Source organism: Danio aesculapii, chromosome 14 (assembly GCF_903798145.1).
Source record: "Danio aesculapii chromosome 14, fDanAes4.1, whole genome shotgun sequence".
NCBI lineage: Eukaryota > Metazoa > Chordata > Actinopteri > Cypriniformes > Danionidae > Danio > Danio aesculapii.
In genome coordinates this window covers 48,760,137-48,775,968 of record NC_079448.1, presented here as the reverse complement: position 1 = coordinate 48,775,968, position 15,832 = coordinate 48,760,137, and the positions used below count along the sequence as shown (strand labels likewise).

General features: G+C 35.8%; 1 protein-coding gene across 2 annotated transcripts in view; it reads left to right on the top strand.

The window, feature by feature from the left end:
* Positions 1-15,832, top strand: part of ldb2a (LIM domain binding 2a) — a 136,402-nt gene that overhangs the window by 89,541 nt on the left and 31,029 nt on the right. For both annotated transcript variants that reach the window (XM_056472535.1, XM_056472534.1), the window contains exons 3-4: positions 697-869; positions 9,756-9,878. In XM_056472535.1, the coding sequence (XP_056328510.1) occupies positions 697-869; positions 9,756-9,878 (296 nt within the window). The remainder of the gene's footprint in view (positions 1-696; positions 870-9,755; positions 9,879-15,832) is intronic.

The following is a 15,832-nucleotide window of genomic DNA, read 5'->3' as shown; positions in this document are numbered from 1 at the left end:
TGTTAATTTGGGATTGGGTTAGTAGGGAGGGGGTGCCATTTTTTTTCTTTTTGTAACCATTTTCTCCTGTTAAGGTTAGTAAGGGAGTGAGAGTATTTTTGATGGATTTTTCTTTTCTTTTCTTTGATAGATTATTCAGTTCTTCCCTTTCTCTCAGTTAGAGAACCCCTCCCTTAATCCTTTAATAAATATTGTTAATCTTTATTCAAGTAGCATTTTCTTTGTTGTTTGGTCCTTTGAGAAGTTGCTCATGTGACCTCATTGCTGACACACACACACAAAACTCCACTAATATTCTGTTGCGTTCCTGTGTCCCCCTAGACAGAGTTGAGGGGAACGTAACACATGGCCTCTTTAAAGGCCTCTCCTGAATTTAAACAAACAAATTAAATTTAGTAATGTTCAACTTAATTTGTTTGTTTAAATCCAGCCCAAATAAATAGTTTGCAACCCCTTACCTTTAAAAAATTGTGTAAATCCACTGAATCATTTTGTTCAGTGTATTTATAATATCATTTAAATTGCTCTGTTAAGTTACTATCATTGTCATTTTTTCTCTGTAGGTTCTGTGTATGTTTGTCAATAAATAAAAAAATGAAATGGCTTGGATGTTGCAACTCATACCTTGCTAATGTTTTAATAAGACTAATAATTTAGATTCTTTTAAACAAAATGTCATCTTGCTTTCCTCCTCAGCAATCGGCCGGACCCTCATCCCTCGTTACTTCAGCACAGTATTTGAGGGTGGCGTGACGGATCTTTACTACATCCTGAAACACTCCAAAGAGTCTTTCCACAACTCCTGCATCACTGTGGACTGCGATCAGTGCACAATGGTCACGCAGCACGGAAAACCCATGTTCACCAAGGTAAAGAGAGATAATATGTGTCCTCTTTAATGCGTTTTGCAGCGATGCAAACTTCAAAAGTGAAACAAATCTAAACTGTATGGCATCTGTTGCAAGATAATTGTGATATTATTGATCTAAGTTCAGTCCAGTGGTGATTCAGTTTAGCTCTTTCATCTTAAAACAAGTTCAAATCAATGTTTTTACTGAATATGACTTTTCTATTAGACTTCTATATCTGCTCTATAGATAATAGTGTCATTGTTTAGATGAGTTCATTGGGGAAGTGCAAATATCATTTAAGTTCAGTGCTGGTAAATCTGTGTTATTGAATATTAAGTGAGAGATAGAGGGCTAGATTAGACTTTAAGTAACTCGTTACAGATTCTCGACTGTATTCCCACTGTACTATATAAAGCAAGTGATGTATTCAGAGAAATTGTCAGAAACAAAGTGACAGATATTTTGTAGTCACACAGTATGCGTGTTTGTACATTATTAGAGTTTCTAGCAATATTTTATTTTATTTTACGTGTTGATTATTAATTTGTATATATTTTTATACTTATAAAATATGTTTATATTGTTATACTTTATATTTTATATATTTATATTATGTTTTATCAAAACATGATATTTCTACTAGAATGTTTACTAATTATTATTATTAATATTATTTATTTGTTTATTTATTTATTCATTCATTCATTTTATTTTATTTTATTGTTTTCTATGCATTGATTATTAATGTCACAGATTTTTATGAAAACATGATATATCTGTTAGAATGTTTACTATTTATTTATTTATGTATTTATTTATTTATTTACGTATATATTCAATAATTTAATTTAATTTTATTTTATTTTACATGCATTGATTATTAATTTGTATATGTTTTTATACTCATAAAAGTTTTTATATATTGTTATACTTTATAAATTTTATACTTCCAATTTTTTTTTATGTTCAAATGTATTTTTTATTAGCTTATAATCACGTTTCTATACATGCAATTAACTTTTTATCAAAAAATTATATTTCTACTAGAATGTTCATTTATTTATTTATTTATTTATTATTTTATTTTATTTTATTTTATTTTATTTTATTTTATTTTATTTTATTTTATTTTATTTTCATTCATTTTCTTTTCGGCTTAGTCCCTTTATTAATCTGGGGTCGCAACAGTAGAATGAATCGCCAACTTATCCAGTTAATGTTTTACGCAGCGGATGATCTTCCAGCTCATTTACACACACATACACTACGGACAATTTAGCCTACCCAACTCACCTATACCGCATGTCTTTGGACTGTGGGGGAAACCGGAGCACCCGCAGGAAACCCACGCAAATGTAGGGAGAACATGCAAACTCCACACAGAAACGCCAATTGACCCAGCCGAGGCTCAAACCAGCGACCTTCTTGCTGTGAGGCGACAGCGCTACCCACTGCGCCACCGCGTCGCCCTTTATTTTATTTTATTTATTTACGTATGTATTCATTCATTTATTTTATTTCATTTCATTTTATGTCTTATTTGTGGAGCTTTATGTTTACTCTTACAGCCAGACTAGCCATCTTAAACTTGAATTAATTTCATTTAGCCACCATCTGCACACTAAACCACATCCCAAACTTCATCAGGTGTCAGAAATGACAGTCCTAAAAATGAACAAACACATTGATTGAAATTCACCACTCCGGCAGTATGAAATGAGTATAAAATTGACTATAAAATAATGACTGTCTTTCTTGTTAAAGCTGTGTTTTGGTTTATGCAGGAAGATGATGAGGTGCTCTTAGATACTCCGTTTCTTTATCAGCTTTCTATTTTCTCCTTCCGCATTTTTCCTCATTATTGCATTCTCTGACTTAGATGGAGAAATGACGCAGTTATCTGTTCCCTTCAGTTCTTACTTTCTCTGCAATAAACCCCGTAAACTGTCTAACAGAACAAACAAACATGGCAGGCGTGATCATTTACTACTGTAATCACAGTCATTATTCTATGTGTTTACTGATCGAGGTCGTTAGGAATCCTCGTGAAATATTTCAGGCAGCTTCGGAGCTCTTTATGAGTAGTCTATTCTGTGTGACTATTTGACTTAGTTTCACAGTATATTCATTCATGTCTTTGGATTAGTGCCTTTATTTATCAGTGGAATGAACTGCCAACTGATTTTGCATGCTTTACACAGCGGATGCCCTTCCAGCTGCAACCCAGTACTGGGAAACATCCATACACACTCATTCACACACATTCACTATGGACAATTTAATTTATTCAATTCACCTATAACGCATGTGTTTGGTCTGTGGGGGAAACTGGTGCACCCGGAGGAAACCCACACCAACATGGGAAGAACATGCAAACTCAGAAATGCCAACTGACCCAGCCAGGACTAGAACCAGTGTCCTTCATGCTGTGAGGTGACAGTGCTAACCACTGAGCCACTGTGTTGCTCTATATGTTGCTTCATATTATTACAAATTAACTATCATTGTGTTTCTGACAGTTTCTCTGAATAAAGAGGACTTGCTTGATAAGAGTACGGTAGGAGTACAGCTGAGATTCTGTAATCAGTCGCTTCAATAAGTCTAGTGTCTCTCCATCCCTCTTTAATGATAAGTACATGGGCTCTCGTATGGATTAGAGTGGATTAGTCCATATCAGTATGTGAAAATAATCCAAAGTGCTTGATGGACAAGGTGGAAACATCAAATCTGCTGATAAGCGATTTAACCCTCTGATGCATGATGTCCACTACAGCTGACACATCTTTAAACTACATCTTTTTTAAACTATTTTTTAACTACAACTATTTTTAACTACGGGGTGTGACGTTTCATCAAACAACCACTGACCCACCCTGTGAACTTTGCTCATAATTCTGCATGACTGTTTTCTTATATATGCCGTTGTGTTCATTCATTCATTTTCCTTCAGCTTAGCCCTTTTATTCATCAGGGGTCGCCACAGCGGAATGAACCGCCAACATATCCAGCATATGTTTAAAGCATTATTATTATTGTAACACTTTCACGTTCAAGTGGCAATTCACACTATTAATCACACTATTAAATACTTGATTAATACCTGCCTATTATTAAGATATTAAATGTTTATTAGTGTTTATAATGTATGATCTTATCCTACATCCCTAATCACACCAAATAGCTAAACCCAACTACTTTACTAACTATTAAGTAGCTAATTATTATTAATTGAGCAAAAAGTCTTAGTTAATGCATTGTTAATAGAACGAACTGTACATTAAATTAAAGTGTGACCATGATTATACACTCACTGGCCACTTTATTAGGTACACCTTACTAGTACCGGGTTGGACCCCCTTTTGCCTTCAGAACTGCCTTAATCCTTCGTGGCATAGATTCAACAAGTTACTGGAAATATTCCTCAGAGTTTGCCTTTGTCTCAGCTTGTCTCTGCAGTCCAAAGACAAACGCTATAAGTGAATTGAATAAATTGGCTGTAGTGTACAGTGCATCCGCAAAGTATTGATAGCACTTCACTTTTTCCACATTTGTTGATGTTACAGCCTTATTCCAAAATAGATTAAATTAATTTATTTCCTCAAAATTCTACCCACAATCCCCCATAAATTGAAATTGAAAAAAAAGAAATTGTTGCAAATTTATTAAAAATAAAAACCCTGAAAAATCACATGTGCATAAGTATCACAGCCTTTGCTCAATACTTTGTTGATGCACCTTTGACAGCAATTACAGCCTCAAGTCTTTTTGAATATGATGGATGCCACAAGCACATCTGTCTTTGGGAATTTTGGCCCCTTCCTCTTTGCAGTATCTCTCAAGCTCTATCAGGTTGGATGGGAAGCGGCGGTGTACAGCCATTTTCAGATCTCTCCAGAGATGTTCAATAGGATTTAGGTCTGGGCTTTGGCTGGGCCACTGTAGGACATTCACCGAGTTGTTGTGAAGCTACTTCATTGATATATTGGCGGTGTACTTTGGGTCATTGTCCTGCTGGAAGATGAACCGTCGCCCCAGTCTGAGGTCAAGATCACTCTGTTACAGGTTTTCATTCAGGATGTCTCTGAACATTGCTGCATTCATCTTTCCTCTATCCTGACTAGTCTTCCAGTTCCTGCTGCTGAAAACATCCCCACAGTATGATGCTGCCACCACCATGCTTCACTGTAGGGATGGTATTAGCCTGGTGATGAGCAGTGCCTGCTTTTCTCCAAACGTAACGGCTGGCATTCACTCCAAAGAGTTTAATTTGAGTCTCATCAGACCGAACAATTTTTTTTTTTTTAATAATTTTTGGGGGGGTTTCACCTTTAATGTATAGGAAAGTAGAGAGTATTTACAGGAAAGCATTGGGAGCAGAGAGAGGGGAAGGATCGGCATAGGACCGCGAGACGGGAATCGAACTTGGGTCACTGTGAGCACTGGAGTCCATGTGTCGACACACTAACCACTAGCACAGACAAGAATTTAGTATCTTATGGTCTGAGCGTCCTTCAGATGCCTTTTGGCAAATTCCAGGCAGGGAGTGGCTTCCGTCTGGCCACTCCACCATACAGGCCTGATTGGTGGATTGCTGCAGAGATGGTTGTCCTTCTGTAAGGTTCTCCTCTCTCCACAGAAGAACGCTGGAGCTCAGACAGAGTGACCATCAGGTTATTGATCACCTCCCTGACTAAGACCCTTCTCCCCCGATCACTTAGCTTAGATGACCGGCCAGCTCTAGGAAGAGTCCTGGTGGTTCCAAACATCTTCTACTTATGGATGATAGAGGCCACTGTGCTCATTAGAACTTTCAGAGCAGCAGAAGTTTTTCTGTAACCTTCCCCAGCCTTGTGCCTCAAGACAATCCTCTACAGGCAATTCCTTTGTCTTCATGCTTGGTTTGTGCTTTGACATGCACTGTCAACCCTGGGACCTTATATAGACGGGTGTATGCCTTTTCAAATCATGTCCAATCAACTGAATTGACCACAGGTGAACTCCAAGCTGCTGAAACATCTCAAGAATGATCAGTGGAAACAGAATGTACCTGAGCTCAATTTAGAGCTTCACGGCCATTTTGGCTGTGAATACTTCTGTACATGAGATTTTTCAGGTTTTTTATGTTAATAAATTTGCAACAATTTCCAAAACTCTTTGTTCACATTGTCATTATGGGGTATTGTGTGTAGAATTTTAAGGAAATAAATGAATTTAATCCATTTTGGAATAAGGCTGTAACACAAAAAATGTGGAAAAAGTGAAGCGCTATCAATACTTTCCGGATGCACTGTGTGAGTGTGTATGAGTGTTTCCCAGTACTAGGTTGCAGCTGGAAAGGCATATGCTGGATGAGTTGGCGGTTCATTCTGCTGTGGCGACCCTTGATGAATAAAAGGATTAAGCCGAAGGAAAATGAATAAATGAATGTTCAAACACATCCTGAAGCAGAGATATGTAGCAATAGAGGAATACTGAAAGACAGACGCTTGTATTTTCTCTTTGGCGCTTTCCTCATGTAAGAGTGTTGTTGCTGAACACAGGACTCAAAGACAGACGAGAGACAGAAAGAAGGAGACAAACAGCAGAAGTGTGTGTGTGCGTGTGTGTGTGTGCGTGTGTGTGTGTATGTGTGGCTTGTGAGCGAGCGGGGGAATGTGAAAGCGCGTGGTCATGTGATGGCGCTGTGCTCTCCTCTTGTTGATCCTCCAGAGCCCATCTGTGCTGAGGGCATTGATTAGAGTGGCTCTGGCGGGATTACATCTTTGCCGTTGCCATGCCAACTAATCAGCTGATGCTCCTCCCCCCCTTCACACACCCCCCCCCCCCCTCCTCCTCCTCATCCTTCGGTTGCCCCAGCAACAGAACATTGGGGCTACGAGCAGCACAGCTCTAAATTCAGCAAAATGTTTTTCTCATCCTGTTTTTGTTTGTTGTTGTTGTTGTTGTTGTTGTTTTTGTAATTGCGATCGGTTTATGACCTCTGCATGTATTCTGTGTTTTGTTGAAGCTCGTCTTAGGAATTTCCATTTGTTGGAATAATAAACACCTTTTATTAGGAAATGTCATCTGGATTCAAAAAGCACAGCTTACATGAATTGACTGTATTAGTGCAATGTGATGATGCATTCTGATACTGTATGAGTTTGTATTTATTAACGCCTGTTCATCAAATCAATACAGATGCCAGATAAAAAAATAAACTTTCACTAGATTTCTGAAAGTACATCAGTGATAACTATCAAAACGCAAAAAGGTTTTAAAAGAAAAAAGTTAATAAAAAATATAAAAGTGTATATTATATATTATTTTATTTATTTATTTATTTTTAATTAATATTTTATTATACATACAGTGCTCAGCATATATAAGTACACAACCCACAAATCTCTCTTTTAAATTAATATTTTTAATAGGAAGCTCTACAATATTATATTTGTGCATATACATTATATTAGTCGGTACTGAAGCCAAATCTCAAGCTTATCTAACAAAATAACTTACAATAACGGTCCGAAAACCAGTACTCTCAAATTTATATGTTATAGAAAAATATTAAATACAAATTTAACAGAGGAAAAATCAAGAGAAGCAAAGAAAATAGAAAAATTTAGTTGAAATTTTGTAGGTTGTAACTTTTTTTTGCAATATTTTGCTTGAATTTAAATTAATTATCTTTCTATTTCTAAATAAGTTAAGTGACTAAAATATTATTTTAATAAATATATCTGTTTAATAAATCGGTTTTGTTTAAATGCACCAAAATACATTGTCTACATTCTCTGAGAAATGGATGGGTGTACTCAATTATAATGAGCACTATATATATATATATATATAGTTAAAGAATTATATTTAAACAAAACTGATATCTATCTATACAGTTGAGGGGCGACGCAGTGGCGCAGTAGGTAGTGCTGTCAGCTCACAGCAAGAAGGTCGCTGGTTCGAGCCTTGGCTGAATCGGTTGGTGTTTCTGTGTGGAGTTTGCATGTTCTCCCTGTGTTTGCGTGGGTTTCCTCTGGGTGCTCCGGTTTCCCCCACAATCCCAAGACATACGGTATAGGTGAATTGGGTAGGCTAAATTGTCTGTAGTGTACGAGTGTGAATGAGAGTGTATGGTTGTTGCCCAGAGATGGGTTGCGGCTGGAAGGGCATCCGCTGCGTAAAACATGTGCTGGATAAGTTGGCGGTTCATTCCGCTGTGGCAAACCCGGAATAATAAAGGGACTAAGCAGAAAAGAAAATGAATGAATGAATGATACACATTTGAAGTCAAAATTGTTAGCCCCCCTTTGAATTTTTTCTTTTTTAAATATTTCGCAAATGATGTTTAACAGAGCAAGGAAATTTGCACAGTATGTCTGATAATATTTTATTTATATATATATATATATATATATATATATATATATATATATATGTACACACACATTAAAGTCTACACTGACGTTCTGTTGTTGTTGTTTTTTAGAGGGGGCATAATTAGTTAATAAATGTTATGCGTAATGCATTACATTTTTGTGCGCTATCAAATAAAAAAACTTCACTGTATTTTGTAGTGACTTTCTCTGTATTTTACTGTTATTTATATATATATATATATATATATATATATATATATATATATATATATATATATATATATATATATATATATATATATATAATATATATATATAATATATTTAATGTGTGTGTACAAAAAGAAAAAACTCAAAGGGTTGCCACAGCGGAATGAACCGCCAACTTATCCAGCACATGTTTTACGCAGCGGATGCCCTTCCAACCGCAACCCATCTCTGGGCAACAACCTTTCTCTGTATTTTACTGTTATTTTATATATATATATATATATATATATATAAGGCATACACCTATCTATATAAGGTCCCAGGGTTGACAGTACATGTCACAGCACAAACCTAGGATGAAGACAAAGGAATTGTCTGTAGACCTCCGAGACAGGATTGTCTTGACGCACAAGGCTGGGGAAGGTTACAGAAAAATTTCTGCTGCTCTGAAAGATCCAATGAGCACAGTGGCCTCCATCATCCGTAAGTGGAAGATGTTTGGAACCACCAGGACTCTTCCTAGAGCTGGCCGGTCATCTAAGCGGAGTGATCGGGGGAGAAGGGCCTTAGTCAGGGAGGTGATCAATAACCCGATCAATGAAAATTTAAAACTGCTTTTATTCTAGCCAAAATAAAACAAAGAAGACTTTCTCCAGAAGAAAAAATATTATCAGACATACTGTGAAAAATTCCTTGCTCTGTTAAACATAATTTGGGAAATAATTAAAAAGCAAAAAAAATTCAAAAGGGGTCTAATAATTCTGATTTCAACTGTGTGTGTATATATATTTATAATTTTCCTTCGGCTTAGTCTCTATTTCAGAGGTTGCTACAGCGGAATGAACCACCAACTATTCGAGTATATGTTTTATGCAGCAGATGCCATTCCAGCCGCAACCCAATACTGGGAAACCCATACACACTCATTCACACACACACACACACACACACACACACACACACACACACACACACACACACACACACACACACACACAGACATACACTACAGCCAATTTAGTTTATTCAATTCACTTATAGCGCATGTCTTTGTATTGTGGGGAAAACTGGAGCACCCGGAGGAAACCCACACAAACACAGGGAAAGCATGAAGGATAGATTAATGAAGTAAATATGGGTAATTAAAAAAATTGCCCAAATATATGCTGTTTACTTTACAGCCAAAACTATCACAAAAAGTCCAATCAAAAAACAAAATATGTCCATAAGGTTGTACAAGAGTTACTTTTCATGACAAATAGCACAGATGATAATCAGCAGACTCTATTCTTCATGGAAAACATGACCGATTTCTGAACGTCTGCTTTCTCAGGTGTGTACAGAGGGCCGGCTGATTCTAGAGTTTGCCTTCGACGATCTGATGAGGATCAAGACGTGGCACTTCAACATCAGACAGTATCGGGAACTAATCCCGCGGAGCATTCTCGCCATGCACGTGAGTTTGATTTATCTTTCCGTCCCAGCGCTCAGAGGATTTGGCTATAAATATTCAACAGTGTGAAGATTTTTGGTTTCTTATGCTCGCCGTGGCTCCATATATTTGATCAAAAACACACTCAAAATATTAAACATCTTTACTATTTAAAGTCATTGTTTTCTATTGGTATATGTTTTAAAATGGTATTTGTTTCTATCACTTCTTCATGTGATCTTTCAGGAATCAGTCTAATGCTGATTTGATGCTCAAGAAACCATTAAGGATTAGTTTAAACCATCAAGTATTGTTTAGAAATATAGTTGAAATATGTAACAAAATCAGGTATGAGTGTATGTTATTGGAAATTGAGATTTATGAATTATCTGAAAGCTGAATTAATAAACCATCCACTGATAGATGCTTTTGTTAGAATAGGACAATATCCAGCTGAGATAATAAAACTCTCTAAAAAAATCTGGAATTTTAGGGTTCAAAAAATCTAAATAGTAAGAAAATTGTGTCTAGAATTGTCCAAATTAAGTTCTTAGCAATGCATATTATTAATTTTAAAGAAATAGCTTTGACATTTTTACAGTTTTTACAGAAATTGCAATAAATATCTTCATTTAACATGATCCTTGTTATAATATTCGGTCACACTTTATTTTGATGGTCCATTTGTTGTATTTAAGTTACACTGCATCTACATGCCAACTAATTCGTATTATAAGTAGACTGTTAGATTGGGGTGAGGGCTAGTGTAAGTTGACATGTACAGTTGAAGTCAGAATTATTAGCCCCCCTGAATTATTAGCCCCCCTGTATATTTTTTCCCCATTTTCTGTTTAACGGAGAGCAGATTTTTTTCAACACATTTCTAAATAATTTCTACATTTCTACATTTCTAATAGTTTAAATAACTCATTTCTATTAACTGATTTATTTTATCTTTGCTATGATGACAGTAAATAATATTTGACTAGATATTTTTCAAGACCCTTATACAGCTTAAAGTGACATTCAAAGGCTTAACTAGGTTAATCAGGTTTACTAGGCAAGTTAGGGTAAGTTATTGTATAATGATGGTTTGTTTTTTAGACTATCGAAAAAAATATAGCTTAAAGTGGCTAATAATTTTGACCTTAAAATGTCTTTAAAAAAAATGTAAAACTGCTTTTATTCTAGCCGAAATAAAACAAATAAGACTTTCTCCACAAGAAAAAATATTATCAGACATACTGTGAAAATTTCCTTGCTGTGTTTAACATAATTTGGGAAATATTTAAAAAGAAAAGAAAAGGTGGGCTAATAATTCTGACTTCAACTGTACTTACAGTTTCTTAGAGTCAGTTAAATGTCTGATTAGCATCAGTATCAACAGATAATAAGCAGACAGTCTACTAATACTCAAATGGGTCATCAAAATTAAGTGTTACCTAATATTGTAATATAAAATTTTTGCAAAACGTAAAATACTTTGCTCCGGGTATGTTTTGTTGCACATTTCAGATGACAAATCCACTGGAGGGCACTGTCGAGTTTTGACATTAAAGAAAAATTTATAATTTTGACCCATACATTGTATTTTTAGCTATTCCCATAAAATTTCATTCATTCATTGTTCTTCAGCTTAGTCTCTATTTCAGAGTTTGCCACAGCAGAATGAACCACCAACTATTCCAGCATATGTTTTACGCAGTTGATACCCTTCCAGCTGTAACCCATTATTGGGAAACACTCATTCACACACACTCATACACTATGGCCAATTTTGTTTACCTAATCCAATAATAGCACATGTGTTTGGACTGTGGGGTAAACCTGAGCACCTGGAAGAAACCCACATCAACAAGGGGAGAACATGCAATCTCCAGCTGGGGTTTGAATCTTGCTGTGAGGCTAACCACTGAGTCACCGTGCCGCCCCACAAATACAGTTGAAGTCAGAATTATTAGCCCCCCTTTAAATTTTTGTTCTTTTTAAAATATTTTCCAATTGATGTTTAATAGAGCAAGGAAATTTTCACAGTATGTCTGATAATATTGTTTCTTCTGGAGAAAGTCTTATTTGTTTTATTTCGGCTGGAATAAAAGCAGTTTTCCAGTCCAAACACATGCACAATAGGTGAATTGGGTAAGCTAAATTGGCCGTAGTGCATGTGAGAGTGTATGGGTGTTTCCCAGTACTGGGTTGCAGCTGGAAGGACATCCGCTGTGTAAAACATATGCTGGATAAGTTGGCGGTTCATTCCGCTATGGCGACACCAGATTAATAAAGGGACTAAGTATAACCTATAACTAACGTGCAAAAGATATAGCCCTTTTTACAGTAATTTGCTTTATTTAAGTGATTATGCTACCTGCCTTAATTTCACAATAACATTCTTAATACAACATATTAATGTGATTTTTTTTTTTTTACAGTTAAATCCTGTAATGTGTTACTAATGTAATTTACTGTGAAAAATTACAGTAACATGCTGTGAAATTCTAGGATTGTTTTACAGTGTATGATTTTTTATTATAAAATGGTTTATAGAATGGATTTATAGAATGGATGAACACTGTGATGAAGGACATAACGCAGCTGAAATCCTAGGATTCATGTCATTTTCTCATTATAAAGCATAACCCTTAATGACTCCTTGCTGTTTAGGCTTTCAGTATACAGAGCTTTACATCACAGTTGAGTTTTAACTCATCTCTTCCCTTGTAGATTTAGAGAGTTTAGTTTTCCAAAGTTTGTTCACAGCAGCTTGTGAAACTCACATGCTTTTAAATTGGGCCCTTTGGGGCTCTGTGTTCTGGTGGAGAAAGAGAGAGAAAGAGAGAGAGAGTGAATGAGCGAGAAAGAGCTTTGAAAGATTTTATGACAGGGATCGTGCAAAAGTTCCTGCAGCACGTTTGATCGTCTCATTCTGATACACATGGGTAAAATTGCACCCAAATTCAGTCAAACTCATGTGATCAAGCCTGATGAGGATATGAGCAAATTGGAGAAATCCATATTTCAGGCGCTCTACGCTTTGCGCTTTCCTGCCCAATCAAATAACAGGAGCTCTGTGATTGGCTGATGCTACTCATGCTGCTAAACACAATTTCCCTTGATGAATCAAAGACTTACCAGAATGCAAACAGCATTAGTTTGTAATTCACAGTAAAATGCACTTTAACATTTAAGACAGTCGCTATTAATAAGCAGTGACTTATTCAATCCCTCAGATCTGAATCAGAAACGTATTCAGTGTAATCACAGTGATTCAAATGAATCGCATTGCTTTTCTAGCATCTCAAGTAGCGGCACAAATTACCACAGGCATTGATGGAGACACATCCTCACATATTCATATGTGAAATACTCAGATTAAGACTAATCAAATGTGTTTGTATTTAAAAAGGTCATTTGATGCCGTTTAATGTCATTGTTTTGTTATTTGGGTGTGTAAGATTAGGTTAATATGCATAATTTGTTCCAACGCGGGCTCTTTGGAAATGCATGCTTCAGCCAACATTTTTGTGAAATCCTAAAAAAAGTACTTTGATATGCTTTTGACTGCAGTTTCTAGGTCAAATGAACACTGGGGGCAGTATAACACCATCAACTTATGTTCCTTTTCACACTAATGATATTTCAACACAGGCTTATTGTGAAACAGACATTTTTGGAGAGCATGAATTATGTAGCCAGATCTACAGTATATATGGCTGCATTTTGATTTTAAAACGAATGCTATGGGGTGTTTTGACGCTAGGCATGGGACGATAACCGTTTTCAAGGTATACCGTGGTTTGGTAAAATCAAGGTTTGAAAACAGCCAAAATTTTCTGTAATACCGTTTCTAAGGTATGTGTAAGATTTTTTATTTACATTTTAAAAAAAGTTTTTTAGGACAACTATCTTCAGCAGAAAAAATATCTAAAGATGCCATTTTAAAATGTAAAGAAATCTGTGTTTTTGAAACAAATGAAGATAGCAGAAGTCAATAATTTATTTGAATTATTTAGCCTCACGTGTTTACTGCTCCAAAATATTATAAATCTTTCAAAAAATAAAATATATTGTGTTCAAAGGGGAAAAAGTTTTTGATTTTTACTCAGACATTTAAAAAGATTATATATTAGACCTGCAATCACAATACCGTGCTACTGTGAAACCGTGAATTTTTTTTCTCCAAGGTTATCAAACAGTCAGAATCTTACACCGGCCCATGACTATTTGATGCCGCCTGTTTCTTTTCGCACTACCAGCTGACTGCTTACGTCCATGTAGATTGCTTTTTTTACCAGTTTGCCCAGTAGCTAGCCAAATTGAGACACAGAGAGGTGTTGACCGTGCTGACGGGTTTTGAGTCTGATGAAGAACGGTTCCAGAAAGCAGGTAAAACAAAAGGCAAAAATAAATGAAAGAAGTAAATAACAAGATGAGAATGTAGTAAGATTTGAAAGTGTGGTAAAAATCAGGTGAGGGCTTTTTTTTCTGGATTGCTTTTGAAAACAGTCTCTGTTGGGTTTTGGGAAGGCAGTGGGTGGGTCAATTGGTGCTTTTGAAAACACTATCGGTTGGGTTTAGGGAAGGGGGTGGGTGGAGTTATCGGTCGGTCAGTCGGTCAGGAAGTCAGTCATCAGTGACCTCTGGTGGAAGTTTACGTGAGAAGAGCAGGCGCGAATTGCACAAGCAAGAGAAATTTGAGATTTGAAAAAGCATACACAGCGGCCTCTGATGGATTTGCGAAAACACAAACTGCAAAAAATTTACCTCTTGGGACATATTTCACTATCTCCAAAAATGTACACAGGGGTACATATCAATAATGACCCTAGGTTGTGATATTTACAGGGACATATTATCAATAAATAAAGTATTATAATTGCAAACATCAAATAAATACCACTAAAATACTTTGTAGTTGAATTTGTATACTTCACCGGTTTATATCCATATTGTCAACTTTTCTGGTGTGGTCCGTTTAATATAAAAAATCATAAAATATACAAATATAAAGATAAAAGCGATGTAAAATCAAGGTAAACCTAAATGGTTTCAGTACATTGTCTCTTCCACTATTGGTTGGGTTTAAGGAAGGGTTTATGTCAGTGGTTTTCTAGCTGATCTGGGGTGCGTTTCTAAAAAAATAAATAAACAATATCCTACTTAATAATAATAATCATCATCGTCATCATTAATATTATTAATATTATTATGAAAGTAGGATTTTTAAATTTCCTAATAAGTAAGAAATTTAAAATTTTATAATAAATAGCCTCATTATTATTCATTCATTTTCTTGTCAGCTTAGTCCCTTTATTAATCTGGGGTCGCAACAGTGGAATGAATCGCCAACTTATCCAGCATATGTTTTACACAGCGGATGCATACAGTTGTATATACCCCATACACTCAAAAACATAACTCATTGGATAAACTCAATCTGAGGGCAGGGTTTCTATCTAATAAATTTTAGCACCAATTTTAAAAAAATAGTTACGTAATTAAGTGAAATATTATTTTTATTTAACTTAAACTTAAGCTCTGATAATATCATTTATTCATTCATTTTCTTTTCAGCTTAGTCCCTTTATTAATCAGGGGTCGCCACAGCGGAATGAACCGCCAACTTATCCAGCATAAGTTTTACCCAGCGGATGCCCTTCCAGCCACAACCAATCACTGGGAAACCCATACACACTCATTCGCACACATACATACACACACTATAGACAATTTAGCCTACCCAATTCACCTGTACCGCATGTCTTTGGACTGTGGGGGAAACTGGAGCACACGAGCGCAGGAAGAACATGCAAACTCCTCATAGAAACGCCAACTGACCCAGCCGAGGTTCGAACCAGCGATATTTATGTGATTTATAAATGTGATTATAATACGTGTTAGCTTTTGTAAGTGGTTTTATGTTTAAAAATAGAATATGCGATGCTCTCAATATTTGTAAAGGAAACACAGGCCCTATGTGC